Genomic DNA, 25,631 nt, shown 5'->3' on the forward strand with positions numbered 1-25,631 from the left:
GGTTGGGCTGAGCTAAGCCACAGTATCCATAGGTATGCACAAGAGCTGGATGAGGTGGGCTAGACTAGGCTGCAGCTGGACCGGGCAAGGTTTCTTGAGACTCCTTGACTGGACCACTAGACTCAGGCTCTGGCCTGGAAATCACAGGATGTGGGGGCTCGGCAGCGTGGCCTAGTGGCTAAGGTCCTCGCCTTGATCCCATATGGCCGCTGGTTCTAATCCCGGCAGCTCCACTTCCTCTCTGTCTCTCCTCCTCTCAGTATATCTGACTTTGTAATAAAAATAAAATAAACCTTTAAAAAAAAAAAAAAAAGAAAGAAATCACAGGATGTGTGGTCTGACCTTTGAGTGCATGGGTTGGGACTCCTTGGTTCTATGCATGGGGCGGGAGAGGGAATCCTCAGTTGTTAACACCTATGCAATGGACAGCATGTCCAGACGCCCATGTTGGATATGACAACCAGTTCATCTAGGCCAGCAAGGGATTTCAACAACCTTGTCAGAGGATGGAAAACAACAGTTTGGACCAGTCTGCTGGCCAAGCCTTACAGCGAGTGTCTGTCTGTGGACTTGGTCAACCAACAGACCTTAGGAAGCTTTTCTCAATCCTGGAGTAATAAAGCCAACAACCTGTCATAACTATCAAACCCACTCAAGCAATACCCTTGGCACATTCTCCCCCACATCGGGGTCTCTAGGGTATCATTGGAGGACCAACTCCCATCCCTGAGTGTTGGTTAGGTATGACAGTAGGGAGCGGCCCTCTTCCCCTCCTGCTCTGCACACACAGGAGGAACAAAACCTGGAACACTTGTCCCACTTGCCTCCACACTTGGCCCTCCCCACCCTAATCAGAGACCCACATGGCTTTGCATCCCTCTCAATGATGTAGATAATACTAAAAACAAAATCAAATAGTTCTCGCCTTGCATGGGCTGGCATCCCATATGGGCACCAGTTCCCATCCAGCTTCCTGCTTTGTGGCCTGGGAAAGTAGTCAAGGACGGCCCAAAGCCTTGGGATCCGGCGCCTGTGTGGGTGACCCGGAAGAAACTCCTGGCTCCTGGATTCAGATCAGCTCAGCTCCAGCTGTTGCTGCCACTTAGGGAATGAATCAGTGGATGGAGGATCTTCCTTTCTGTCTCTCCTCTCTGAGTATCTCACTCTCCAACAAAAATAAATAAATCTTTAAAAAAAAAAAGGTGGTGTCTGAAGTCTGGAGAGAGACCAATGAGAATGGGGTGTTAGGGCAGAGTCTTGTGGGTGGACCCTGGGGCCGTGCTCAGCGACACACACCTCTGTACCTCCCAGCCTGCAACACACACACGCCAGTTCATGCCCTGTGTCCCCTTGGCACTTGGCCACAGGAAGGCCCTCCCCAGGTGAGTTCCTAGACCTTGGCCTTGCAGAACCATGAGTCAAAGTGAGCCTCTTCTCTGTCCAGAGCAGCCTGGCTTGGCAGCGACGCACAGCTGCTATGCCTGGCCTTTCTCGGACAGGCACATTCAACCTGGCCTCCTGGCCTGCAGTGCCAACCTGAGAGAAAGGGAGAGATTTCTGGTTCATTTCCCCAAATGGCCACAATGCCCAGGAGCTTCTTCCAGGTCTCCCATGTGAATTCCGGGGTCCAGGCACTTGGGACATCCTGCACTGCTTGTTCAGGCCCATTAGCAAGGAGTTGGATCTGAAATGGGACAGCTGGGACTTGAACCAGCATTCATACAGGATGCTGGCATTGAAGGTGGTGGCTTAACCTGGTGCTGTGCCAACCTTTTCTCCAGGGCTCAGGCTAGGGCCACTGCCAACCTCTAAGCACATTTGTATGTTAGAAAGTTATCACGCCACACACACGCACACACACCACTGGGCGGGAGCACCTCCATCACCTGGTTGACAATAGCTCCCTACCCTGACAGGGTGTCCCTTCTGGCATGTCTCAGTTGGTGGCCCTGCCCGACCCTCGCCCCCTGTGCAGTGGACAGAGTGCTCTGTGTGGCTGGATTCTCTGTCCACTCCTCTTCACAGTCCCTGTTGCTGCTGCCTCCCTGTGGGCCCCGGCTGCTGGTACGCAGGTGCGTGGTGGAGGTCCACCGGCTCCCTTTCTCCCATGTTGACCACTCTAGTATCCCCGCACCTTCAGGGCCTCCTCAGCCCTCAGTGTGCCCTGAGGCTGGTCCCCTCCTGCACCCGGGGGCCCCTAGTCTCTGCTTGGGTGATCCCTCTTGCCTTCTTCTGACGATACCCCCTGGGTGGGCCCGGACTGTGCCTTGCCAAGGCTGCGCCTTGCCCAGGCATCTACCATCCTGGGCATGTTCAGGGTCCTGAACACTTGCAGGTTGTTGGGGGGGCTCGTGACAATTTTTTTTCATTTAAAACAATTCTTTAATTTATTTTTTAAAGAATTGTTTTAGAGGAAAGTCAGACTTACAGAGAGGAAAGAGAGAGGAAGATCTCCATCCATTGGTTCACTGCCCCAAAGAGGCCACAATGGCCGGAGTTGAGCTGATCTGAAGTCAGGAAACTTTTCTGGGTCTCCCACATGGGTGCAGGGTCCCAAGGCTTTGGGCCGTCCTTGTCTGCTTTCCCAGGCCACAAGCAGGGAGCTGGATGGAAGTGGAGCAGGCAGGATCGTAACCAGTGACCAAGGTGGGATCCCAACAAACGCAAGGTGAGGACTTCAACCACTAGGTTACCGCACCTGGCCCTCTCATTTTTTTTTTCAAAGCAAGAGGGAAAAGCCCAATTTTCAGTGTCAATGAATTTTTTTTCTTACATCAGAAGTAAAGATCTATTAAATCATGTTTTCCCCTCTTTTGTAGAGGAACACACCAGGAGGCAAAAGGACCCAGGAAGCTGGACACAGCCCTGACTGCAGCTGGTCCCCAGCCATTAGGGAGGCCAGAGCTGGGATTATCAATACTTCAAAGATTTTATTTTTATTTGAGAGGAAGAGTTAGAGAAAAGGATAGAGGCCTTCCATCTGCTGGTTCACTTTCCAAATGGCCACAGCTGAGCTGATCTGATGCCAGGAGCCTCTTCTGGGTATCCCATGCAGGTTCAGGGCCCCTAGGACTTGAGACATGTTCAGCTGCTCTCCCAAGCCACAGGCAGGGAGCTGGATGGGAAGCGGAGCAGCTGGTACACAAACTGGCACCCATTTGGGATGCTGGCACCCCAGACACAGGCTTAACTTACTATGCCACGGTGCCGGCCATATTTAAAACATTTTGAAATTATCATTTTGGCTTACTGGAAAGCCAGTCGCGGAATCTTTCACCTGCTGGTTCACTCCTCCAATGGCCGCCACGGTCAGGACTGGGCCAGGCCACAGCTAGGACCAAGAGCTTCCTCTGAGTCTCCCACTTGGGCGCAGGGGCTCAGGCACTTGGGCCGGTTTCTGCTGCCTTCCCAGGCACATTAGCGGGTAGCTTGCTCAGAAGAGGAACAGTCAGGACTTGAACCAGTGCTCACGGAAGATGCCGGCACCACAGACGACACCCATACCTTCCACAGCACAGTGTGGCTCTGGCCCCTTCCCCTGCCAGGGGAGAGACGATGGTGCCGGGTAAATAATAATATTAAATTAAATAATAAAGCCATCGCCGGGTTATTATCATTTAAAAGATTCATTTATTTGACAGGCAGTTACAAGAGAGGCCGAGAGAGAGAGAGAAAAGACAGAGAGGGGTTGCCTCCATCTGCTGGTTCATTTCTCAAATGGCTGCAACAGCCAGGGCTGGACCAGGCTAAAGCCAGCAGGCAGGAGCTTCATCTGTTTCTCTCACGTGGCTGCTGGGGTCCCAGCGCCTGGGCTAGCTGCTGCTTTTCCAGGTGCATTGTCAGGGAGCTGGATGGGAAGTGGAGCAGTCAGGACTTGAACCGGTGCTCCTATGGGGTTTCTGCACTGCAGGTGGTGGCATAAGAGGCTGGGCCACAAAGCCATGGCCTCCCACCCCGCTCTTTCTTTCTCTTTTTTGCTTTGTTTTGTTTTATTGTGGGGTTATTGTTGGGTCTTTGCACCCCAGGCCAGGCCCTCAGCGCTGGCTAAGTCCATGCTTTCAGCTAGTGGACAGGCTCCCAGGCAGCGGGCGGTCGGGGGCGCGGCTTCTCACTCCACCGGCTCCATTTCTCCACCTGACCGCAAGGCTTCCCGCTGCCGGAGGTTGCCGCCAGGACAAGCTGGCCCTGGAATAGGTGGGGGGACACTACACGTGCAGCTGGGAGCTAGTCCTGAGGCCTGCAGGGTGCAGGCCTGGAGGGGGAGGCGGAGGTTGTTCAGCTAGGTTGGGGGGAGCACACAGTCCCCCTGTGGGGAAGCGCGCGGGGAGGACCAAGGCCAGCGCGTTGTCACAGCGCCGCCCAGAGCCCTGTCTGTTTCGCTAACTCACAACTAAACTGAAAGCCAGCACTGGGCCCTTCTGTCTCTCTTTGGGTCCCTGAATTTTTTTTTTTTTTTTCAACCAGACACACCGAAACAGTGTGAAAGCCAGGTCCCAGGCTTGGGGTCCAGTCCCTCCTAGCACCCCAGCAGCAGCAGGGTCCAGGTCTCCAAGGAGGGGTTACAAAGAGCCGTTCTCCCGATACCGGCTGGGATGCCTCTCGCAGGCCTGTCACGGAGACCAAGGCAGAGACGCCCCACCTCTGAGGGTGCCCGAAGCTGCGGGGCACTTGAGGAATCTTAGTTCCTGTCGCTTCACCTTCGTCACTTTGGATTTTCTGGGTTCCAGGTCATGAATGAGCTCCCGCGGCTCCCACTGGGCCCTCTGGGTGCCAGTGGCATCAACCGTGGGTGGGCGCCTGTCAAGTCACGGTCTGGCTGTCCCGTGGCTGCAAGCTGGCGCACAGTAGGTGATGGGGGAGCGATCGGCTTTAACGGGTCTCTCCTGGCTCCCCCCCCAGTCAGGATTAGAGACACCCCCTCCCTTGATAATGGGACCTTGCGCAGCAAGGGACCCCCCTCACCCCGCACCGTCATTTGGCTCTCCGAGGATCGCCTTTGTTGTGGGCGCGCAACCACAGGCGCGCAGAGCACCTGCTCTCGGGAGGAAGACCCCGGCCTGCCGCGACCCCCGCCCATGTTGGGGGGAGTCCCTCCTTCTCTTCGCTCCGGGGGCTGGGTGGGGGAACCCCACAGTCCGCAGCTGGGATCCGCCCAGCGCTTCCCAGCCGCGCTGACCACGTTCCCAGGTGCCCGACATCCGCGTCCCGAGCTTCCGCGGGCCTGGAGCAGGGGGCATCCGGGCTGCGCCAAGGGCCGCCGCGCCAGGCGCCCCCGGCAGGAGCCTGAGTCACGGCCGCGAGCCCGAGCTCCACCCGGCTCCCAGCCCGGGGTCCGCACAGCCGGCCGCTCCCCCGCGCGCCCCTCTCGCCCCGGCCCGAGCCACCACCCTGCGTCCTGGCCGGCGCCCGGGGCGCCTCGCCGGCCCCTCCCATGGAGAAGCCCGCGCCGCCAGCGCTCCGGGCGGCTCCCGCGGGAGGGGGCGCGGCCGCCCCCGCGCGCGGCTCCACCCTCTTGCCAGGGCCGCCGCCAGCTGGGGCCCCTGCCAGTCGCGCCCGCCCCGGGGCCCGCTCGCGCCGGAGGAGGCAGCAGCCCCGGGCGGGGACCCTCTCCCTTCACCCGGCGCCTGGCCGCGCCCCGCAGCCATCCCAGCCTGCGGCCCCGAGCCCCGGGGGCTGAGCTGCCCCGAGGGGGCGGTGGCGGCTGCCAGCCGAGTCCCGGTGCGAGCGCGTAGCCGCGGACGCCCCTGGTCACCTCGGTGACCCTTGGGGAGCCGGGGACCGGAGTCCCAGGGGCGGCGGCAGCAGTGGCGGTGGCGGCGGCGGCGGCGGCGCGGGGCCGCGAGATCCGGGCTCTCCGCGTCCGGAGCGGCCGCCGGCTGCGCAGCTTCGGCCGGGCTCCCGGCCTCGCGCCTTTCGCCCCCAGCCCCCCGCGAGCTGGCAGGAGGAAATAGCGCGCGGCCCCTTTAAATTTACCCAGGAGCCCTTCAAGGAGCCCCAGGGGCCCCAGACAGGAATCCCCACCCCGGTGCAGCCCGCGCCCGCCGAGCCAGCAGCCGGAGCCGTCCGTGCGGCCGGCCGCGCCGTGCATGCGCCCCGCGCCCCGCGCGCCCCGCCTGGGCCGCCGCCGCCGGGGGGCCCCGCGCCGCCGCGCAGCGCATGGAGCCCGGCGGGGACCACCGGAGCCGCAGCAGCGGCGGCCCGGGGCCAGCAGTGGCCTCGGCGCGGGGCCGACGGCTGCCGCCCGCTGGATCGAGCGGCGGCGGCGGCGGCAGCAGTGGCGGCGGCGGCACCGACCCGGAGGAGGAGAACGACGGCGGTAAGCGGCTGGGGCCGGCCCGGGGCGGGGGGCCCCGGCGTGGGGGAGGGGAGGGCTCCGGGCCCCCTCGCCGCCGCCGCCGCCGAACAAAGGGGGGGACCCGGGCCGGGCGGCCGGGGGCGCCACCTGGCGGGCGCGGCGCGTGGCTGCAGGGGCTGGCGGGGGGCCCTGCTCCCGGGGTCCCCCTCCTCTCCTGCTCCAAGGGCCCCCCGCGGCCGTCGGCGGCGAGCGCGTGGCCCCCCGCGCCTTTCTCGGATTTCAGACTCCCCGATGGGCTTTTTTGCCCTACCCGGATAGACCCCCACCACACACACACACACAGACACACACACGCCCCATGCCCCCCTCGGGGTGTGTGGGTGGGTCTGTGGGTGCTTGGGGGGCCCTGAGCTCGGAAACTCTGCCGCTTGACACCCGGCTGCGCCGACGCGCGAACCCCTTTTCTGCCCCCCACGTTCTCCCTCGCGAAGAGCGTGGCTTGGCCCCGGGAGACCCCGCCGCAGCCCTAGGCGGGCCGTTCCCAAGCGGGTGTGTTCGCGTCCAGCCCTGAAGGCGGATCCCCCTACCCGCGCCTTCCCTCGCTCCTTTCCAGAATTCTTTGCTTCCCCCCTCAGTGGGGACCCAGCGGCCCCCCCAGCGCCTGCATTGCTCCCCGAGGACACCCTGCCCCGGACACCCTGCAGGGTGGCCGCCCTGGACCCCCGGTGCAGGCCGGGGGACCCCCGCCTGCCCACCTCCTGGACGCTCCCCCAGCCCCTTTTGTTTTTAAAAGAATCCCAGCTCCTCCTCTTTGATTTCGGCCCTTAAAGGGCCCGTCCACCTTCGGGGAGCCAAGATCCTGAGCTGGAAGGATGCTTAGACGCCAGCTAGCTGTCCAGTGCCTGTGTAGACAAAGAGGCCTAGTCCCAGAGGCCCCTGAGCAAGTTCCCGGGAAGTCAGGACTCGAACCCTGGCCTCTGACAGAAGCCAGGCTTCGCCCCTGTGGCTCCCCGGGTATCAGACACAGTGAACAGAGCCACAGAGAGAACCCTGGCGCTCCCCCCTCCCGTCTTTGTCTCCTTCCTTCCGGGATTCTCCACTAGGGGAATGACCAGAACCTGCCCTTGGCCATCTCTAGATGGAAGAGGGTGGCTAGGGGGCTGGCCCCCTCCTCAGCGCCAGTCCCCCAGTCTTGTTTGACAAACAGAACAACACTGGGTTTGTGGGGCCTCTCCGGTACCCGCCCTGCTGATGGCTGGGCAGATCAGTCCCGACAAAGGGCTCCAGTGGAGGCTGGTGGACGTGGCCATGGGAGGGCCTTCCTCGGGGGTCTGGGCTCCCTCAGCGCTGGGGGACACCCTGCTCCCAGGCCCTGGAGCTGTGGGCCACTCTGTTGGGGCGGTCCTCCCCTTGTGTGTGTGGGACATTCCTTGCTCAGCCCATCCCTAAAGGGAGACCCCAGGCAGACATCCCTGGGTGGGGCCCTGCTGGCCGCGGGCCCCCAGGCGGGTGCGGCCCCTGGACAGCCCTGGATGCAGACACATGCCCCCTTTGTTGCTCGTGGGCCCCCCGCTGCCTGCCGGAGCCGCCCCAGCCTGCTGCTCTCCCTGAGCCCTGGGCCAGCAAGGCCACCTTACGCGTCCTCGAGGGCAGCCTGCCCAGCTGGGCCGCCTCACATCCTTTTGTTCTGCCTTCGTCCTTAAAGGGTCCTCACTCTTTGCATAGGGCTGGCTGCCCCTCCTGTATGCTCTCTGCCGCAGCCGCCCCCCTTCTTTCTTGCCCCTAACCCTCCCACTCCCCACCATGTGCCCAGTTCCCCTTTTTTCCCCCGCAGCCTTCCAGAATCAATTCCCAGGTCCTGTCCCTGGGGTCTAGGGATTGAAAACCTGTCTTCCTTTCCCCTTCCTCAGGGCCAGATCTGCAGCTGGAAGGGGGTGCCTTGGGGTCCTGGGGGAGCGCCCCCCTGCCTTCCTCTAGGGCCAGGGGCCCCGCCTCTTCTGGCAGGAAATACTCAGACCACTGCGAGGCCCGGGCCTCGAGGCCGGGGAAGAGCCGCATCCCGGGCCGTGACCACCGGCGCTACTACCACGACCACTGGCGGCTGGAGTACCTGATGGACTTCAACCCCGCGCGGCACGGCATGCTGTGCATGGTGTGTGGCAGCTCCCTGGCCACGCTCAAGCTCAGCACCATCAAGCGCCACATCCGCCAGAAGCACCCCTACTCCCTGCACTGGAGCCCCCGCGAGAAGGAAGTTATCAGCAACAGCTGGGACGCCCACCTGGGGCTGGGGGCCTGCAGCGAGGCCGAGGGCCTGGGGGCGCAGGGACCAGAGGAGGAGGAGGAGGAGGAAGAGGAGGAGGAGGAGGAGGGGTCCAGCCTCCAAGCTTGTCCACCCAAGGGCCCAGGTAATTCAGGGGTCTGCTGGGTGCCCTTGTACAATAGTGATGAGGGGACAGGAGATCTCCGAGGGGAGGGGAGAGGTGGGGAGGTCAGGCAGGGGAAGGGCTGGGCGAGTGCAGTCCCCGGAAGGGGCTAGAATCTTGCAGGATTGGGGAGAGGTCCCAGCTGGGGAGGAGGGGAGCTCCCCAAGGCCCACTCCCCCAGGCCTCAGTTCCTTCCCTCCCTCCGACCCTTCCAGGCAAAGCCCCTGCTGCTGGGGGCGGCCAGCGCCCAGGGGCAGTGCGGCGCTCCCCGAGGGCCAGGGCCAGCAGGGGGCTGGGGGCGCCGCGCCTGGAGTGGAGGCTGAAGGAGTCCCTGCAGAGCTGGTTCCGGGCTGAGTGTCTCATGGACTATGACCCGCGGGGGAACAGGCTGGTGTGCATGGCCTGTGGCCGGGCGCTGCCCAGTCTGCACCTGGAGGACATCCGAGCCCACGTGCTGGAGGCCCACCCCAGCTCCCTGGGGCGCAGCAGTCCCCAGCGCAGCGGCCTGCTGCAGGCCTGGGGTGGCCAGCCCACCGAACTGGCGGAGCTCGTCCAGCCCCCACCAGGTGCGCGGCAGCCCCTGGGCTCAGACACCCTCCACCCTTCCTATTAGGGCTGCAGCATTGGGGCACACACTCACACACCCTGGCGGGGCGCTGACTTGGGGCTGGGGTGAGGAACAAGGACAGACCCCCTTCCCTCTCCCTCTCCCTGCCCTAGAGCAACCCAGCCAGCAAGCAGGCTGAGCCCCTCTCCCTCACCCCTTCCCCAACAGATGACCTCGCCCCCCAGGACCTGACCAGAAAGAGCCGGCACTCGGCCCCCGCTGCTGGAGCCCCCTCCTCTCAGAATCTCAGCCCCTCAGATGTAAAGGAAGAGGCTGGCTGGGCCCCTGAGAGGTCCGGGCCGGCTGAGGAGGCTCGGGAGCTGGAGGCGCAGGAGGAGGAGGAGGAGGGCCAGGGGGCGGGAGGCCGCCGCTACAAGGAGCGCTGGCGGCTGGAGTACCTCCTGGAGCTGGACGGCGGCCGGCGCGGCCTCGTGTGCCTGGCGTGCGGGGGCGCGCTGGCCTCGCTCAAGATGAGCACGATCCAGCGGCACATCCGCCGGCGCCACCCGGCCTCGGCGCGCCTCGGCGGGCCCGCGCAGGCCCTCGTCGCCCGGGAGTGCAGCAGCAAGGCCGCCCGCCAGCCGGCCCCGGGGCTGCCCTGCCCCGAGCCTCCCCGCCGCCGCCGCCCCGCCGCCCCCGGCGCAGCCGCAGCCTCCGAGCAGGGGGGAGGGCCAGAGGAGGAGTGGTGGGGTGAGCCGGGGAGCCAGAGCAGGTGGCCGGGCTTGGCGTGGGAGGAAGGGGCGGCAGGCGTGGAAGGATGGGGGGAGGGCGCGCTGCGTGGGGGTGGGGAAGGACGCGGGACTGAGCACGGCAGGCCTGCCTCCCCCCTCCACCGTCTCCAAAGGGGTCCCTTTGTCCCTTCCTTCCCTTCAGGCGACGGCCGGCTTTCCCCTGGCGCTGCGTTCGAGCGGCCTGCTGAGGAAGAGGAGGATGAAGAGGATGGCCAGGAGCCCGGGGGACTGGCTTTCCCGCCCCTGCCGCCGCCCCCGCCGCCTCCGCCGCCCCCGCCGCCCCGCAGCCGGGAGCAGCGGCGGAACTACCAGCCGCGCTGGCGGGGCGAGTACCTGATGGACTACGACGGCAGCCGGCGCGGCCTGGTGTGCATGGTGTGCGGGGGCGCGCTGGCCACGCTCAAGGTGAGCACCATCAAGCGGCACATCCTGCAGGTGCACCCCTTCTCCATGGACTTCACGCCCGAGGAGCGCCAGACCATCCTGGAAGCCTACGAGGAGGCGGCGCTGCGCTGCTATGGCCACGAGGGCTTCGGGCCGCCGGCCCCGGCGCCTCGCGACGGCGGGGCGGACCTCAAGCCGGGCGCTGTGTGCCGGGCGTAGGGGGACACAGGGTAGCCCAGCCCTCCCGGCTGAGAGACCCTCGCGCCAGATGCGAGCACTTCCGCCTCCACGGCCTGGACCACTGCCGCGCGCCTCCCCAGCCCCCCGCTGGCCGGGCAGGGCGCTAGATGCGGGGCGCCCCCAGGCCCATCCCTGCGCTGCGCATACGCCCTCTCCCCTGGGCCCTGGAGCCCCTCCCCCTGTGTCCCCTCCACCTCGAGAAGCCTAAGCGGCCTCCCAGTGTTAGCATGGAGCGCTTTCCAGCCTCTGCCCGCCCCCAGGCGCTCCCGCGAGGACCGACCCGGGTGCGGGCGCCAAGTGTCAGTGTTAAGGCCGGAGGAGAGGGTGCAGGGAGGGTGGGAGGACTCCCCGGCTCCTTAGCCTGGCCGGGGGCCCAGCTCCCTGCATGCAGCCTTGCACGCCTGCAGCTGGGCTGGCCCCGGAGCTGGTCTGGATGCGCTGGCCTCATTGGTATTCCGGCCTCTCGGAGGCCCCGGCTGCGGAAGGGGGCTTGCGGCGGGAGGCGGAGCCGCGGGCTCCGGAGCGCTGGGGCGGCGCCTAGGGCCCCGGCGGGCTGGGCGGGCACCGCGCCCAGGCTCCACCCGCAGCCCGCAGCGCCCAGCCCTACAGGTCGCGCGGAGAGATTAGCACTTTTTTTCCTTTGCTCCTCTCCTGCCCGGAGGGCTCCCGTTCACCGCTAAGCGCAGAGCTGGACGCTCCTGCCCCAGTGCCCGAGTCCAGGACCACTGGCTTTGCAACCCCGCCGGGTCCTTTCAAGTGGCCCTCTGCGCGGGTGGTGGACGCGTCGCCCGCTCTCAGCCCCCAGGCCTGGGGCCGGGTCTCCGCCAGGCCCGCCATCTCCCAGGCAGGTCCGAGAGGGATGCGCAGATTCTCCCGTGGAGAACTGGCGGCCCCGCCTTTAGGCCTTTTTTTTTTTTTTCTTTGTATTTTATTTTGAAACTGTATTTAATGCTTTTATATGAAAAGGGGGAGGGACAGAGAGCTGACCCAATCTCCCTGATGTGCAAATGTCTTATTTATTATGCGTGTATCAGAGATAAGCTGTGAGTTGGAGAAGGAAGTCCGGCATGGGAAGGGTCTGGACCTTTCCTGCCTGCCCCTGGGCCCCAGCGAGGCAGCTGCAGGGACAGTGGGGGCAGGAGGCCAGCAGATGGGGCTGGAGGGTGGGACACGGGCAGCGACTGCCGGCCAGCCTGTGTAGGTGGGAAAGCAGACGGTGAGGAGCAAGGCCCCCTTTCCCAACCTCCCCTGCCCTCCCGGGCCAGAGCCCAAGGTTCAAGTGCCTCAGGCCCAGTCCCCTTGACTCTTCCTGGTTGGGAGTTGGATTTTATACACGAATTTTATAGCATTTTTATATAACTCGAAATAAGAGTCGGAAGGGACCCTGGAGAACACTAGCACCCCTCCCCCGCCCCCACCCTGCCTGCAGAAAGGTGAAATGAAGCTCAGAGGAACAGGTGCCCAGGGCCAGGTGGGAGCAGTAGAGGACTAAAAGGAAAGCTCTCCATCACTCGCGGTTAGGGGCTGTGGCACCACACCGTCCCATCCCTCACTGGCAAGGTACTGAGAAAAAGGCTGCTTGGTCCAACCTAAGGCTGCTGCATGCCGGGCACGGGCCGGTCAGTGCAGCGGTGGTTCCTGGGGCCGTCACAGGGCGGTGCCCTTCCTGGAGCGAGCAGGCTGAGCTCCAGCAGCCCTGGGTGCCGCCTGGCGCAGCCCTCCCCACCACGGCCTGCCCAGCAAGATCCTGGTCGGCCTTCTGGGTTCTTTGTGGATGAGGCCGCCAGGAATTCAAGGAAGGTAGCAGGTGAACTTGGAGTTGACAGAGTTCCCTGCAGATGTGGGCCTCTGGGTTTCTGAGACAGTATTAATGGTGATGAGGGGCACTGCCATTCCCTCCCTCACCCCCCTTCCTTCATTGCATTATTTTCAGACCCAAAAGGAGTGTTACTTTTTCCTGCTCTCCATTCAAAAATAGTAGGCAAAACGGCCAACCGATTATAGTGCCCGGGCCCACTGCCAAAGTTCAGGTAAGCCTGGGAGAGCAGGTTAGGGCTGGCTGACCCCTGGATAGACAGGGGTGGGTGTCTTTGGAGACAGCCCCCTCCCTGCAGCGCCTGGCACAAAGCTCCCCAGGTCAGCAGCAGCTTTTTAGGGACTTGTAGGAAATGCCAGTCCCTGGTGCCCACCCCAGGTTTGCACAGTGAGAAGCTGGGGTGGAGCCTGGCCATCCATTGCCATAAGCCCTCTCTGGGAGTCTGTTGGAGCTGAAGTTCTGGACACGTGATAGGGAAGGGCCTGGGGCCAGCGTCCTATTGTGACCTCATGGATCTGGGGTCTTCATCCCTTGGTAGGCCTCCTTGCCTTGGGACTGACAGAACAGGTGATGTATCTTCATCCTTTTTGGTTGTTGCTAATGATATGCCTGCTATTCTGACCCATATGTAAATGTTACTCTGAATACATATTTATACTCCATGGTACTTAGTGACATTACTCCAGCATTTGTATACGTATTTGTGAAGTTGTTTGTATCAGTCATTTAACAGTGGTTTCCGCCTATGTTCTCTAAGAGGGAGGGGTCCCAGCAGCCTCCACGCGGGGAGGAGCAGGTCAGAGGCACCGAGCCCCTGGGGAGGCTGCATCCCGGGGTCCACACAGCCCTGCGGCCCCTTCCGCTCCTCATCGCCTTTCATGGTTACTTCTTGGGATTTCTTATTTTCCTCAGAAACCACATGCACAGCCCAACGCCAGCATTTACAAGTCCTCTCCCTCATGTTTTCAAAGCCCCCCTAGGTGGAGGGAGTGGAAGCCATGATTGGTTTTTTCTTTATCCAAACTGTGTATAAAGAATAAAGCTAGCAGGACAGCATGGCCAGTGTGTTTTGTCTTTATTAATACCACATCAGTTTGCAGCTGTACAGGGACCAGAGTCAAGCGCCGGAGGGCTACTTTATTTTTACACTGCACGTACACACACAGTTTCATTAGTCATGGTTTCATCTATAGGTTTGTCCTTAAAAAAAAAAAATCCTGCGTGGCACAATGATCTCTCCAATGATCTCAACACAGCAGCAACACAAGAGAGCCGGTGTGGGGCTGCCAGGGCAGGGGTTCCTGGGGGGGTGCCCGAAGGATGCAACGGCAGGTCACTCCTGGGAGGGGGGCAGACAGCGCCTTTCCTACTCTGATGGAAGTCGGTTAAAATAAAGTCGGCAGGGCAGGGGGGCTAAACAAAGAAAAGGGAGGAACACAAGAGGCCCTCTAACCTTTAACTAACTTCCCAAAGGAGGTGGGCAGTTTCCTGCCGCCACCATAGCCAGGAGCCCTTAGGAAAGTTGTTGGTCCCTTCGCATGGCCATGATTTACGTCTTACAAGCCAGAAGGAACTTACAGATGATTTTCTTTCAAGGTCATTCAATTTTTGTGGGGAAGGGAAGAAACTCATCCCTCCCATGTACACAGGCATCAGCACACTGCCCTGAAACTTCTAGAATACACTCCCTATGCGTGCACCCTGGGCCAGGGCAGAGGAGCTAAGACACCTTACATGCCTGAAAATGAGGCAGCACCTCCCGACACGGCGCCGTGGGCTGGCGCCAAGCACTGGACACTCCCCGTGGCCCACGGAACATGGCCAGGCTCACGGGTGGCCGCTTGAGCAGAACCACAGCTCGACTGTGGTCCTCGAGCCCAACTACTCGACAAGTTCTACAGACGCGGCCTGTGATGGGGGAAGATAAACGGAGGGTCACCTTGGGAGACTGCCCGCCGCCACGGACTGAGGGTCACAGGGACGCAGGAAGAGGGAGCCCACATGCAGCTTATTCTTTTCTCTAACAAGTTTACAGCAGTTACAGACATTTATTTCATAATAAGAAAAGTACAACCATATTTATTAAAGGGAGGGGAGAGGTGGGCGGGGAAGGGAAGAAAGCATGCCCAGGAATGCGTTCTCCAACTCCCACTCAGCACGGGTGTCTGACCGAGAGCCCAGCCCGGGGCCCTTCCGCTCCAGGGATGGGGTCCTGGCCGCTCCCCTTCCGCTCCACTCTGGGAACCAGGAATCCTCGTGAGCGCCTGCTCTGCTCAAGGAGGTATCAGGAAGTGGGGAAGGGGATTGTTACGAATAGCTGCTCACTCGGCAGGGGGGAAGACGGAGTCCCAGGGCTCCCAGAGAGCCCAGGGGAGGGATCTCCCACCCCCGACTAGCTTCTTCATAAGTTAATTATTACTCCTGAACTTAGAAATAAGGACAAAACTAATGGGAAGCTGTGTGGGCCTCATCCTTGAGAACTGGAGAGAAGGACCCAAGAGGCTGGGCACCCTCGCCTGCTTCGCCTTTGCTGCCCATCGTGCCCGTGTTGGGGCAGGGAAGAGCATGCCCAGCACGAAGGTCCTGACCCACCCTACTAATCTGATTCTTCCTTTAGTCTTCTGAGTTCCAAGATAGCAGTTCTTTCAGTCCAACATTTCTTGTGCTTGATACTAAGGGCACAGGGAAGGGAAGGAAGGGAGAAAACACCAAATGAAAAAACAAAGCTTGGAATGCAGGCTCAAGCTGACACTGGGCACGCGCCTTCGGGGCACGAGGAAGGACGTTACAACTATGATGTGGGGTTTAGTAACTGTTGTATTTCTGGCTTCCACCTGCTTATTCTGCCTTTTTCTTGGCAATTCCGGGGAGCTTTGCTTGGATCCTAGTGAGAAAAACAAAACGGAAGTGAAAGCGCAGTATTTGTCCTAGGTTTCCATGCTGACAGCGATGCTGGGTTTGCTGGAGCGATGGGGAGTCCCCTGTGTGAGAAGAGGTGACAGCTGAGCCTGGCTCAGGACAAGCCTAGGGTGGGCAGGGGTGGGGAGGATCTGGAAGGATCTGCCAGTACTCCCACGGTCCCTCACTTGGAGGCCAAGGGGGGCAGCGGGTCGTGCTCTGACACAGGGAAGGGACTACAGGTCTTTGATTTAAGGAGTCAAAGACTGGCTAATGATTCATGATTTGATTTAAATATTAATTGGTTAAAATACCAACTGACTTGGTAATCTTAGAAAAAGAGATATTTTTGAGACTTCGGTTGCAATGTTTGCTGCAGAAAGGACGGATACGTGTAAACAGAATGAAGGTGGGGAAGTAGCCCAGGGCATTGGGCACCTGCTCGGGAGGGCAGCGTTGTCTCGCTTCGAACGATGCAGTGCAACCTGAGGTACCAGAGGTTTTGAAAAAGCAGCCAAATCATAGTAAAATCATCCCTCATTTTTCAGGATGGAAATTGCTTTCTTTGGTATCAGCATGTTATGGGGGACGGCATCCACTTACGGAACAAAGTCCATGTCCCTCCCGTACTTACTTTTCAACAATCGACTTGGTCTGCTCCCGGGCAATGCCAACGTAGTGGTCGATCTGGGTCTAGGCAGGACAGACGGCAGATTCAGTTGTGCCGACAGAGAAGAACAATGTTCCCGAAGGCACTGTTGTTCTGTCTCATCTGAATATTTTTAAACACTATTAAATGTATTTTGGAAAATGAAAATAATGCTGAATCTTCTTAAGTTTTTTTGGCAGAATCTCTGGCTTAGGGGCCGAGGTTGCCTGCCTCCCACACCGGAGTGCCTACGTGTGGGGCCAGCACCCACATGGGCATTGGCTGGAGTTCCAGATGCTTCATTCTGCTCCAGCTCCCTGCTAATGTGCCTGGGAGAGCAGTGCAGGTGGCCAGGAACTTGAGCCCTTGCCCCCTTGAGGGAGACCTGGATGAAGTTCTTGGCTCGTGGTTCCGGTCTGGTTCTGCCCTGACCTTTGTGGTCAGGAGTGGAAGTGAACCAGCAGATGGAAGATCTCCCTTGCAACCCTTTCAAATGAGTAAGTAAATATCTTAAAAAAAAAAGAGAGAGCGTGCCTGGCTTGGGCTCTAGAAGCTGACTGCAGCATTTGTGCTACTGCACACTGTGGGATGGTTCAAATGGAGCCAGCCCTGCCACCTACATGGGACTGTAGGGGGGGGTCCTGGCCCACTCCTGCCCACTGGGCGGCACTGAGGGATCATGGTGGGTCATCAGATGGAAGTATTCTCAAACAAACAACCAAACAACAAAAGGAAAGATCTCTTTAGTTTCAGACTTCAGATGATCCCACACATTGCTGAAGTGGGATCACTTCCCACTTCCCACTTCCCACAACGTGTGTGGTTGTGCTTTCTGTCTGGGACCTTGGAATGCAGCCTTGTCCACGTGCTAGCACCCATCAATCTTTGTGCTGTAATCACGTTTTATAGCCCTCATGTAACACCAAGGACCAAAGTTGTCCTACACTATAACTGAAGCAGCTCCTTGTGATGCTGGCGCCCCACGTCACAGTGCTGGCTCGAATCCCAGCTGCTCTGTTTCTGATCCAGCTTCCTGCTGGGGTCCCTGAGAAGACCCTGGAAGACGGCCCCACCTGCCTGTTATAAACCAGTGTGTCAAAGATGACCCCTATTTCTCTTTCTCTAGCTGTCCTTTCAAATAAGTCAGCAAATCTTTCAAAAAAGAAAAGCCAAAACAAACTTATATATCCTGTTATTCTGTGCACGTCACCCCACAATTTATACAGCTATTAACTTCGACAGATTCCCTTAGATAAGGGAATTTAAATTACTTTTCAGACACCCAACTTTTATCGGCTAAGCACCTTTTTAACTTAACAGATAATATGTCCAAGTGATAAAAGCTCAAAAGGTGAGCCTGATGTGATGGCTCAAGTGGCTAATCCTCCCCTTTAAGAGCCAAGATCCCATATGGGCACTGGTTCTAATTGCAGCTGCTCCACTTCTCATCCAGCTCCCTGCCTGTGGCCTGGGAAAGCAGTTGAGGACAGCCCAGAGCCTTGGGACCCTGCACCTGCGTGGGAGACCCAGAAGAAACTCCTGGCTCCAGGCTTCAGATTGATTCAGCTCTGGCCACTTGTGGCCACTGGGGGTGAGCCAGCAGATGGATGATCTTCCTCTCTGTCTCTCCTTCTCTGTAAATCTATCTTTCCAATAAAAATAAATCTTAAAACAAAGCAAAAACAAACAATCCAAAACCAATAACAATAGGAAAATTCAAAAGGCACATCACAGACTATGAAAAGAACGTGTCTTTCTGGAGCTCCTACAGTGGGGTCTGAGAGGCCCTGGCTGATGAACTGGGGGGTCTCAGAGGCCCTGCGTGATTAAGTGGGGGGTCCCAGAGGCCCTGGCTGATGAACCGGGGGGTCCCAGAGGCCCTGGCTGATGAACCAGGGGGTCCCAGAGGCCCTGGCTGATGAACCGGGGGGTCCCAGAGGCCCTGGTTGATGAACCGGGGGGTCCCAGAGGCCCTGGCTGATGAACCAGGGGGTCCCAGAGGCCCTGGCTGATGAACCGGGGGTCCCAGAGGCCCTGGCTGATGAACTGGGCTGTGACAGGCATGTGCCACACAGAGCAGACCCGGCTTACCTTGTACTTCTCATACACAATCGGGACGCTGAACACAAGGAGCTCGGCTGCAAGACACGATCAGGGCCGAGGTTAGGCTCAGGGAGACACAGCTTTCTCAAAGTACTGCCTGCCTAGGCCTCACACTGAAGGGCAAGCAGATAAAAGGAGCTGCTGCAGGGCACCCGGGAGTCCTAAGGGCACCATGGAGCTGCTGCAGGGCACCCGGGAGTCCTGAGGGCACCAGGGAGCTGCTGCAGGGCACCCGGGAGTCCTGAGGGCACCAGGGAGCTGCTGCAGGGCACCCGGGAGTCCTGAGGGCACCAGGGAGCTGTTGAAAACTCACAGGCCACCTTTTCACAATTCAAGTTAGAAAAAAGGTCACCATAAAATAAAGTTTTCACATTAAAGCCAAAGGAGAAGCTAGACAATTCTTTACTTCCAGTTGTCTTAAAGGTTCAAAGTCTCTGAGGGGTCTTTAGGCTAGGTGGGTTGGCTTTGTGGTGAAGCAGGCAAGGCATCTGCCTGCAGGGCCAGCATCCCCTGTGGGTGCCAGTTCGATTCCCGGCTGCTCCACTTCTGATGCAGCTCCCTGCTAATGTGCCTGGGAAAGGAGAGGAGGATGGTCCAAGTGCTTGGGCCCTGGCACTCAGGAGGGCGACCCGGAAGAAGCTGCCAGCTTCAGCCTGGCAGGGCACTAGGGCACTAGCCCTGGCTGTTGTGGCTATCTGGGGAATGAACCGGCACACAGAACACCTTTCTTTCTGTAACCCTGACTTTCAAATAAAAAAAGGCTGGGCTTGTTGGACAGCTCTTCCTTTTCAGTTTTACAAATGACGACAAAGGGCAGTGCTTTTTCTTGCCATCTTACCTAAAATCAGAAGGGTGATTCCGTTAAAAACAGCGCCGACATAGGTCATCAGCCACATGAAGACAGCCAGCTGGGAAGGTCAACATGAGAGGGTTAGACAGGAACAAGTGCGGGGCAACATGCTGGGTGAGTCGGTAATGCAGCCCCTCTCCTCCAGCTCACTTAGAGCACACGCAGGCAGCGACAGGCCACACGGACCGCTTCACGCCGCGCCTTCCCCACTTGCACACATCTGAGGGTCCTAGGGCATGTCGCTCTGTTATACTCTTAGGTCTGCCGCCTGTCATGTTACACTACTGGATGCTTGGCTCCCGGGAGAAAGCAGGTGAAGATCAGCAGGTGTCTGATTCTGACACAGACCTGCGACCTGTGGTCCTGCTGAGTGATAACCTGGCCCCCGGTGTGGGGCTGAGAAGAGATAACCAGAAGCGAGGGCTGAGGCAAGCTTTTCTCCAACCTCCTCAGGAACGGGAGTTCTCTTCTACAATGTGGAGCTGACACTGGAATTCCCGGTCCCCAGTGCCTGCCACAAAACTTATCAATATCACTCTACTCTGCTCCCATCTTTCTTGGAGCCAGCTGGCCGTGAAGGAATTCCGAGCGGCATGGGCACTTAGGACGACGTCAGCGTCCTGGGTTCAAGTCCCTGCTCGGCATCTGATTCCCACTTCTAGTTACTGCACATCCTTGGAGGCAGCGGGTGCTAGCTCAGTACTTGGGTCCCTGGTTGTTCTAGGAAACTGAGGAATGAGCCAGTAACTGAAACATGGAAGAGCTCTTGTCTCTTTGACTTTCAAACAAATACAAATAACAGAAAATTTAAGTAAAAGGTCCTTTAAGAACATTCTCTGGCCTTCATCTAACAGACCTTCTTTGTCCAGTCTTCTTTCTGCATGGCTGTCCCTGTTTCCCTGAACCCAGTCACTGAAGCGGAGATGGGGTCTTCACCCAAAGGTGCCCCCGTCCCACAAAGCCAGCATCAAACGTCCGTTCCGCCCGGGTCAGCACCCTGCCTGAGTGCTGAGCGACTGACCTTCAAGGAATCGACGAGGTCCTCCACCAGGAAGAGCCGCACGGTGAGCCTCAGGGCCCTGTTGATGTGCACCATGGCGGCGTTCATGTAGTTGTGGAATGCTTCCGAGGACAGGGTGATGTCCACATCCAGGTAGGCTCTTCCAGAACAGGAGACAAGAGTCACACGTCGCAGGGCAACACAAGGGGCTCTAGCAGCACGGCAGCCTTCTAGGGAGTGACGCTGGCCCCGGGAGGGGAACACTTCTGTCACTTAGGGGGGACACCGGATGCCTGCTGTCCGTGCTCTGCGTAATGTTATGGCCCTGGGAAGCTGGGCTGACTTAGTACATGATAAAGCATTACTAAGTGTTCACCATTTTTAAAAATTCTTTTGGAAAATCATCTTAATGGTGACTCTACATGGAGATATATGTTTCTGATTTTTTTTAGGTTTTTTGGTATAGTCATGTCCAAGTAATTAAATACTGACTGAAACACAATAGCTCATTACAGATGCTTTCAATGTTACCACACCTTTGTGCTACAACTGACCTGTTTATTGTTTATTTAAAATTATGTTTGTGGACGTATTATACTATTTATGACTTTCACTCCCATACAATAAAGGGGGCAAAACATATCTGTTGCAAAACGAGGAGGGTGCAGAAGTTGCACTAGACGGTTTTGAGGGTTACACAAGCAGTGAAAGAGCCCAGCTTCGTGCCCAGGGTGACCATGTGCTCCTACAGTAGCTACGGCTGCCCGCTGCCTACCAGATACCGCTCCGTGCCACAGTGCCAAGGACAGTGAGCACTGTGTGGCTTAAAGGGCTCAGAGTCTTACAGAGAAACAGAATGGTAACGGATACGCTTTCCTTTATTAAGAAAATGTTTACTGCCAACGCAAGAGTTTTAAACAGTAGATGTTGTAATTTAACACAAGTGAGCCACCAGACGTGGTAAGTGTGCAGCTGTCACGCAGCGGGGACCCGTTGAGACACCTGAGCTGTCAGAAACAACACAGCTCATTCCCCCACTCATTGGACAACTCCTGATTTGTTAAAATTAATTTTCAAGCTATTTCCAATGCCACATATACAGTTCAAATTCTATTTTCACCGAGAAAACAGAGGGATGAGAGAGCAGTAGCCAGAAGCCTGCTAGGCTACATGAGGGGCTTCTTCTCTGAGTAAAGGGCTTTTAGGAAATTGTCAGGTGCTGTAATGCGGCCTACTGCTCTGCAGGGAAAAAGTGAAGGAAACATTTGCCAGTGGCCAGTGGAATGGCTCAGCTGGTTAGTTCTCTGCATGCAAGTGCTGGAACCTCATATGGGCGCTGGTTTGTCTTGGTTGCTCCACTTCCCATCCAGCTCCCTGCTTGTGGCCGGGGGAAGCGGCAGAGGATGGCCCAGGTCCTTGGGACCCTGCACCCACACAGGAAATCTGGAAGAAGCTCCTGGCTCCTGGTTCTGGCTTTGGATGGGCTCAGCTCCGGCTGTAGTAGCCATCTGGGGAGTGAACCAGTGGATGGAAAATCTTTTTGCCTCTCCTCTGTAAATCTGCTTCCCTAATAAAAATAGATAAATCTTATAAAGAAAAGAAAACATGTGCCAAAGTAGCAGTCTAATCAGAGGAGCTAGAAGTGCATCGTAGACGCCCGGGACCTGCCGACTTGCCTCCGCCATAAGGGCGGACGGCAGCAGGACACGGAGGCAAGCCCCAAGGGCATGGCCTCCACCGCAACGTGCCCATCTAGGGCCTTACCTGGCGAGGCTCTCCCACAGACAGGGGACCCCTGGGGGCTGCTCCCAGGGCTCTGCCTTCTCTAACCTGCTCAGAAACTTAGAGTCCTCCTTGGTTTTCCAGTGTGAGCCTCCAGTTTGTCAGCAGTCCATCTCTGCTACTCTGGCACACCTAAGGAGGCTCTCCAGGTCCCATCACCCGCCTCTGAGTCGCACCATACCCCGCAATGCGTTGCGTGTTAGACCTTGGCTGCTGTGTGCAGTCACTGTGATCCTTGGACTCACTTGAACGGGTGACCTTCTTCCGACTTCTGCACGGCTTGGATGACGGACTTGTAGACCCTGAAGCTGATGGTGACAGACAGAAGAGCCAGGATGAGGTAAGAAACCACACTGATGACGCTGAAGGCGGCCAGGGAGAGCAGCATGATGAGCGTGGTGCCGAAGACAAAGCCCGTCTTCTTCACATCTCGCCAGAAGATCAGATCGTGCACTGCCGCAGGTAAAGAGACAAGTAGAGTGAACACAGACGGCCGCCGGCCGAGGCTGGCCGGCCCCTAGCTCTGTGCTGCACACCCGGGGGCAGTCGGCACTCACGGGTACACACCAGCCACTTAGTAACACTAACCGAAAGCACAGACTCTGGGATGTGGGCGGCCCAAAATGAGCTCCGGGTTCCTGGTGTCAGCCTGGCCTTGCCCCGGCTGCTGCAGGCAGAAGGAATGCAAACAGACCGGCCGTGCAGCGTGAGGCTCTGTGTCAGTCTTAGGAGAAGCCCAGCAGACTAAAGTGCTTCTGCGGGTGAGAGGGAAGCTGCACGGACCAGCACCAACCCCGGCAAGCGGCCTTTTACACGGACTGGGAATGTCCACGCTCTTAGTAAAGCACCTCAAAGACCGGCTGACGGGCCAATGACACGAGCGTGGGCATGTGAGCCCGTGAAAGGACGCCTCAGCACTACGGCCCTACTCGGAGTGCCCTCTCTTGGCCAAAGAGGGGCTCTGAGGCCAGAGAGGTGGGACTTTGAGTTCTGCTGTGTAACCACACTGCCTTAACCTTTCCACACCTCCACCTCCTCATCTGTAAAATGTCTGAGGAATACACCAGCCAGTGCCTGGAGAACCTGCTCCAACTTCAGCTATAATCACCAACAGGACAAGAAGAAACAGCAAAATTGGAGACAATGAGTTCACCCGATTTTCCCTAACCTCGATCAACCATGTAATCATTATATAAGATAAAATAAAATAAAAATCACCAACAGGAAGGCCTGGGCGGCGCCGGTGTAAGCTGAGGCCACGACACCATGCTCTCACCCATTTTCAGCTCTGAAAGTTCCCTCTACGCTGATCTGAGGCGTAACCCAGGTGCAGCCCAGAAAACACCAGAGGATACCAGCTTACGGGAGAAACGCTGGCCGCTTGCAGCCTACTCAGGGGAGGCGACCTCCCAAGAGAAGCAGTGCTCTGATTCCTGAGAGGAAATGCCGAAGTGGCAAGAGCAAAACGGGGTGACAGGGAGGGCACGGCGGGGCAGAAGGGGAGGGCACGGCGGGGCGGCAGGGGAGGGCACGGCGGGGCAGCAGGGGAAGGCACTGCAGGGCAGCAGGGGAGGGCACTGCAGGGCAGCAGGGGAGGGCACGGCGGGGCAGCAGGGGAGGGCACGGCGGGGCAGCAGGGGAGGGCACGGCGGGGCAGCAGAGGAGGGCACAGGGTAGGGAGGGCACGGCGGGGTGGCGGGCTAGGTCCATGTCCCACACTAAGCACTGAGTCAAATCTGCGTGCCTGCTTCTTGCTAAGGCACATCCTGGCAGGCAGCAGATCATGTCTCAAATGCTTGAATCCCTACCATCCAGAAGGGAGAGCAGAATGAAATTCCTGGTTATTTATAAAGGCAGACTGGGCCCAACACAATTACCTAGCAGTTAAAGTCCTCATGTCAGGATCCCAATTGGGTGCAGGTTCTAATCCCGGCGGCCCTGCTTCCCATCCTGCTTCCTGCTTGTGGCCTGGGAAAGCAGTCGAGGATCGGCCCAAAGCCTTGGGACCCTGCACCCGTGTGGGAGACCTGGAGGAGCTCCTGGCTTCGGACTGGCATAGCTCTGGCTGTTGCAGTCACTTGTGGAGTGACCTGTGTATCTGCGCACACGTGCTTCTCAGTTTTTTCAAATAAGTAAAAATGAATAAACTTGATCACAATAGCTGAAGCCAAGCGCCAACTAGCGGTGAGCCAGAGCAGGTGATGCTGCGTGGTGGGTTTCTGTTTTCTAAATACATTGCCTGCAATCCTAACACTTTGAAATTTCAATGTCCAGGGCAGAAAGAACAGACAAGAAAAGCACAGAAATAAGCTAAAGGTACAAGGCTGGGATCACGAAAGAAAAGGACCTTGAAGTGTCAGGGCAGGAAAGAGGAATAAAGGCTAAGCCTAAATGCAAATTACAATTTTCTACTCTAACACAGATTAGAAAAAGCCATCCAGTTCCATGAACTTTACTGCCACCTGCTGGAACATTTTCGTTAAGAACTATCCAAGAAATGGGCAAAGGAAATGAGCAGGCATTTCTTGAAAGTACAAATTCAAATGGCTGATGGACATATGAAAAAAGGCTCTGGTTCCTTAGCTATTGAGAAAAGCACAAATAAAAACCACATCGAGGGGCCTGGCATGGTAACCTAGTGGCTAACGTCCTTGCCTTGCATGCACCCTAATCCCATATGGGTGCAGGTTCCTATCCTGGCTGCTCTACTTCCCTTCCAGCTCTCTGCTTGTGGCCTGGGAAAGCAGTCAAGGACGGCCAAAGCCTCGGGACCCTGCACCTGTGTGGGAGACCTGGAGGAGCTCCTGGCTTTGGACTGGCATAGCTCTGGCTGTTGTAGTCACTTGCAGAGTGAACCTGCAGATAGATCTTTCTCTCTCTCTCCCTTTCTCTGTAAATCTGACTTCCCAATAACAAACAGTTAAATATATCATTTTTTAAGATTTATTTATTTTTTATTGCAAAGTCAGACATTCAGAGAGGAGGAGAGAAAGAGAGGAAGATCTTCCATCCACCAATTCACTCCTCAAGTTACTGTAAAGGCAGAGCTGAGCTGATCTGAAGTCAGGAGCCTGGAGCTTCTTCCGGGTCTTCCACACAGGTGCAGTGTCCCAAGGCTTTGGGCCATCCTTGACTGCTTTCCTAGGCCAAAAGCAGGGAGCTAGACGGGAAGTGGAGCTGCCGGAATTATAACCGGCACCCATATGGGATCCTGGCACGTGCAAGGTGAGGACTTTAGCCTCTAGATCTCCGTGCCGGGCCTCAAATAAAAAACCACCTACAGTGCTAACATGCCATGTGGATGCTGGCTTGAGCTGCAGCTGCTCCGCTGTTAGTCCAGCTCTGCTAACGCACCTGGGAAAGCAGTGACGCAGTGCTTGGAACCCTGCACCCACGTGGCAGACCTGGCAGAAACTTCTGCTTCCTGACTTTGGACTGGCCAGGCCCAGTCACTGAGGCCATCTGCGGAGTGAACCTGTTGATGGAAGATTGTAGGAGGACATTGTGACCGTAGGTCAGCGACCGAGCACAGGATTACAGTTGATGGGACAATATTTGTATGATAAACAACTGAATGGATGTCTTGTGTGTGACTGATTGGATATCCTTTGCATGAGAACAACTGTATGGCTACCTTTTGTATACCTGATGAGATATCATTTGTATAAGAACAGTTGAGTGGGAAGTAATATACAAGGCAAAAGGACTTCCAAACTAAGGCATAGAAACGGTTGATGGTTCTGTTGATGAACTAAGTATCTCTACCCTAATCCTGTATGACCCTCAGCATATAAAGTCTGTTGCCTCTAATAAATTTTGGCTATTGATCATCAGTCAGTAGTCTAAGCAT

At 57.8% G+C, this 25,631-nt stretch overlaps 2 protein-coding genes across 3 annotated transcripts in view; one reads left to right on the forward strand and one right to left on the reverse strand.

Moving 5' to 3' along the window:
• The first annotated feature begins 6,006 nt into the window (after positions 1-6,006).
• On the forward strand, positions 6,007-12,976 carry ZFTA (zinc finger translocation associated). 2 transcript variants are annotated; one of them, XM_058662886.1, is made up of 5 exons: positions 6,007-6,316; positions 8,206-8,703; positions 8,937-9,287; positions 9,497-10,018; positions 10,202-12,976. In XM_058662886.1, exons 1-5 carry the CDS (start codon positions 6,157-6,159, stop codon positions 10,660-10,662), a joined length of 1,992 nt encoding a protein of 663 aa, XP_058518869.1. In that variant the 5' UTR covers positions 6,007-6,156; the 3' UTR covers positions 10,663-12,976. The 2 variants fall into 2 exon arrangements, with proteins under 2 accessions (XP_058518869.1, XP_058518870.1); XM_058662887.1 differs by having other exon boundaries at positions 6,157-6,316; positions 9,497-10,010; positions 10,173-12,976.
• Positions 12,977-14,844: 1,868 nt separating this feature from the next.
• Positions 14,845-25,631, reverse strand: part of RTN3 (reticulon 3) — a 54,282-nt gene continuing 43,495 nt past the window's right edge. The window contains exons 2-7 of the mRNA XM_058662880.1: positions 22,027-22,234; positions 20,021-20,159; positions 18,988-19,057; positions 18,138-18,184; positions 16,032-16,090; positions 14,845-15,383 (exon numbers count right to left, since the gene is read on the reverse strand). Of these exons, the coding sequence (XP_058518863.1) occupies positions 15,338-15,383; positions 16,032-16,090; positions 18,138-18,184; positions 18,988-19,057; positions 20,021-20,159; positions 22,027-22,234 (569 nt within the window). The 3' untranslated portion in view covers positions 14,845-15,337. The remainder of the gene's footprint in view (positions 15,384-16,031; positions 16,091-18,137; positions 18,185-18,987; positions 19,058-20,020; positions 20,160-22,026; positions 22,235-25,631) is intronic.

Source organism: Ochotona princeps, chromosome 4 (genome assembly GCF_030435755.1).
Source record: "Ochotona princeps isolate mOchPri1 chromosome 4, mOchPri1.hap1, whole genome shotgun sequence".
In the NCBI taxonomy this organism is placed as follows: Eukaryota; Metazoa; Chordata; class Mammalia; order Lagomorpha; family Ochotonidae; genus Ochotona; species Ochotona princeps.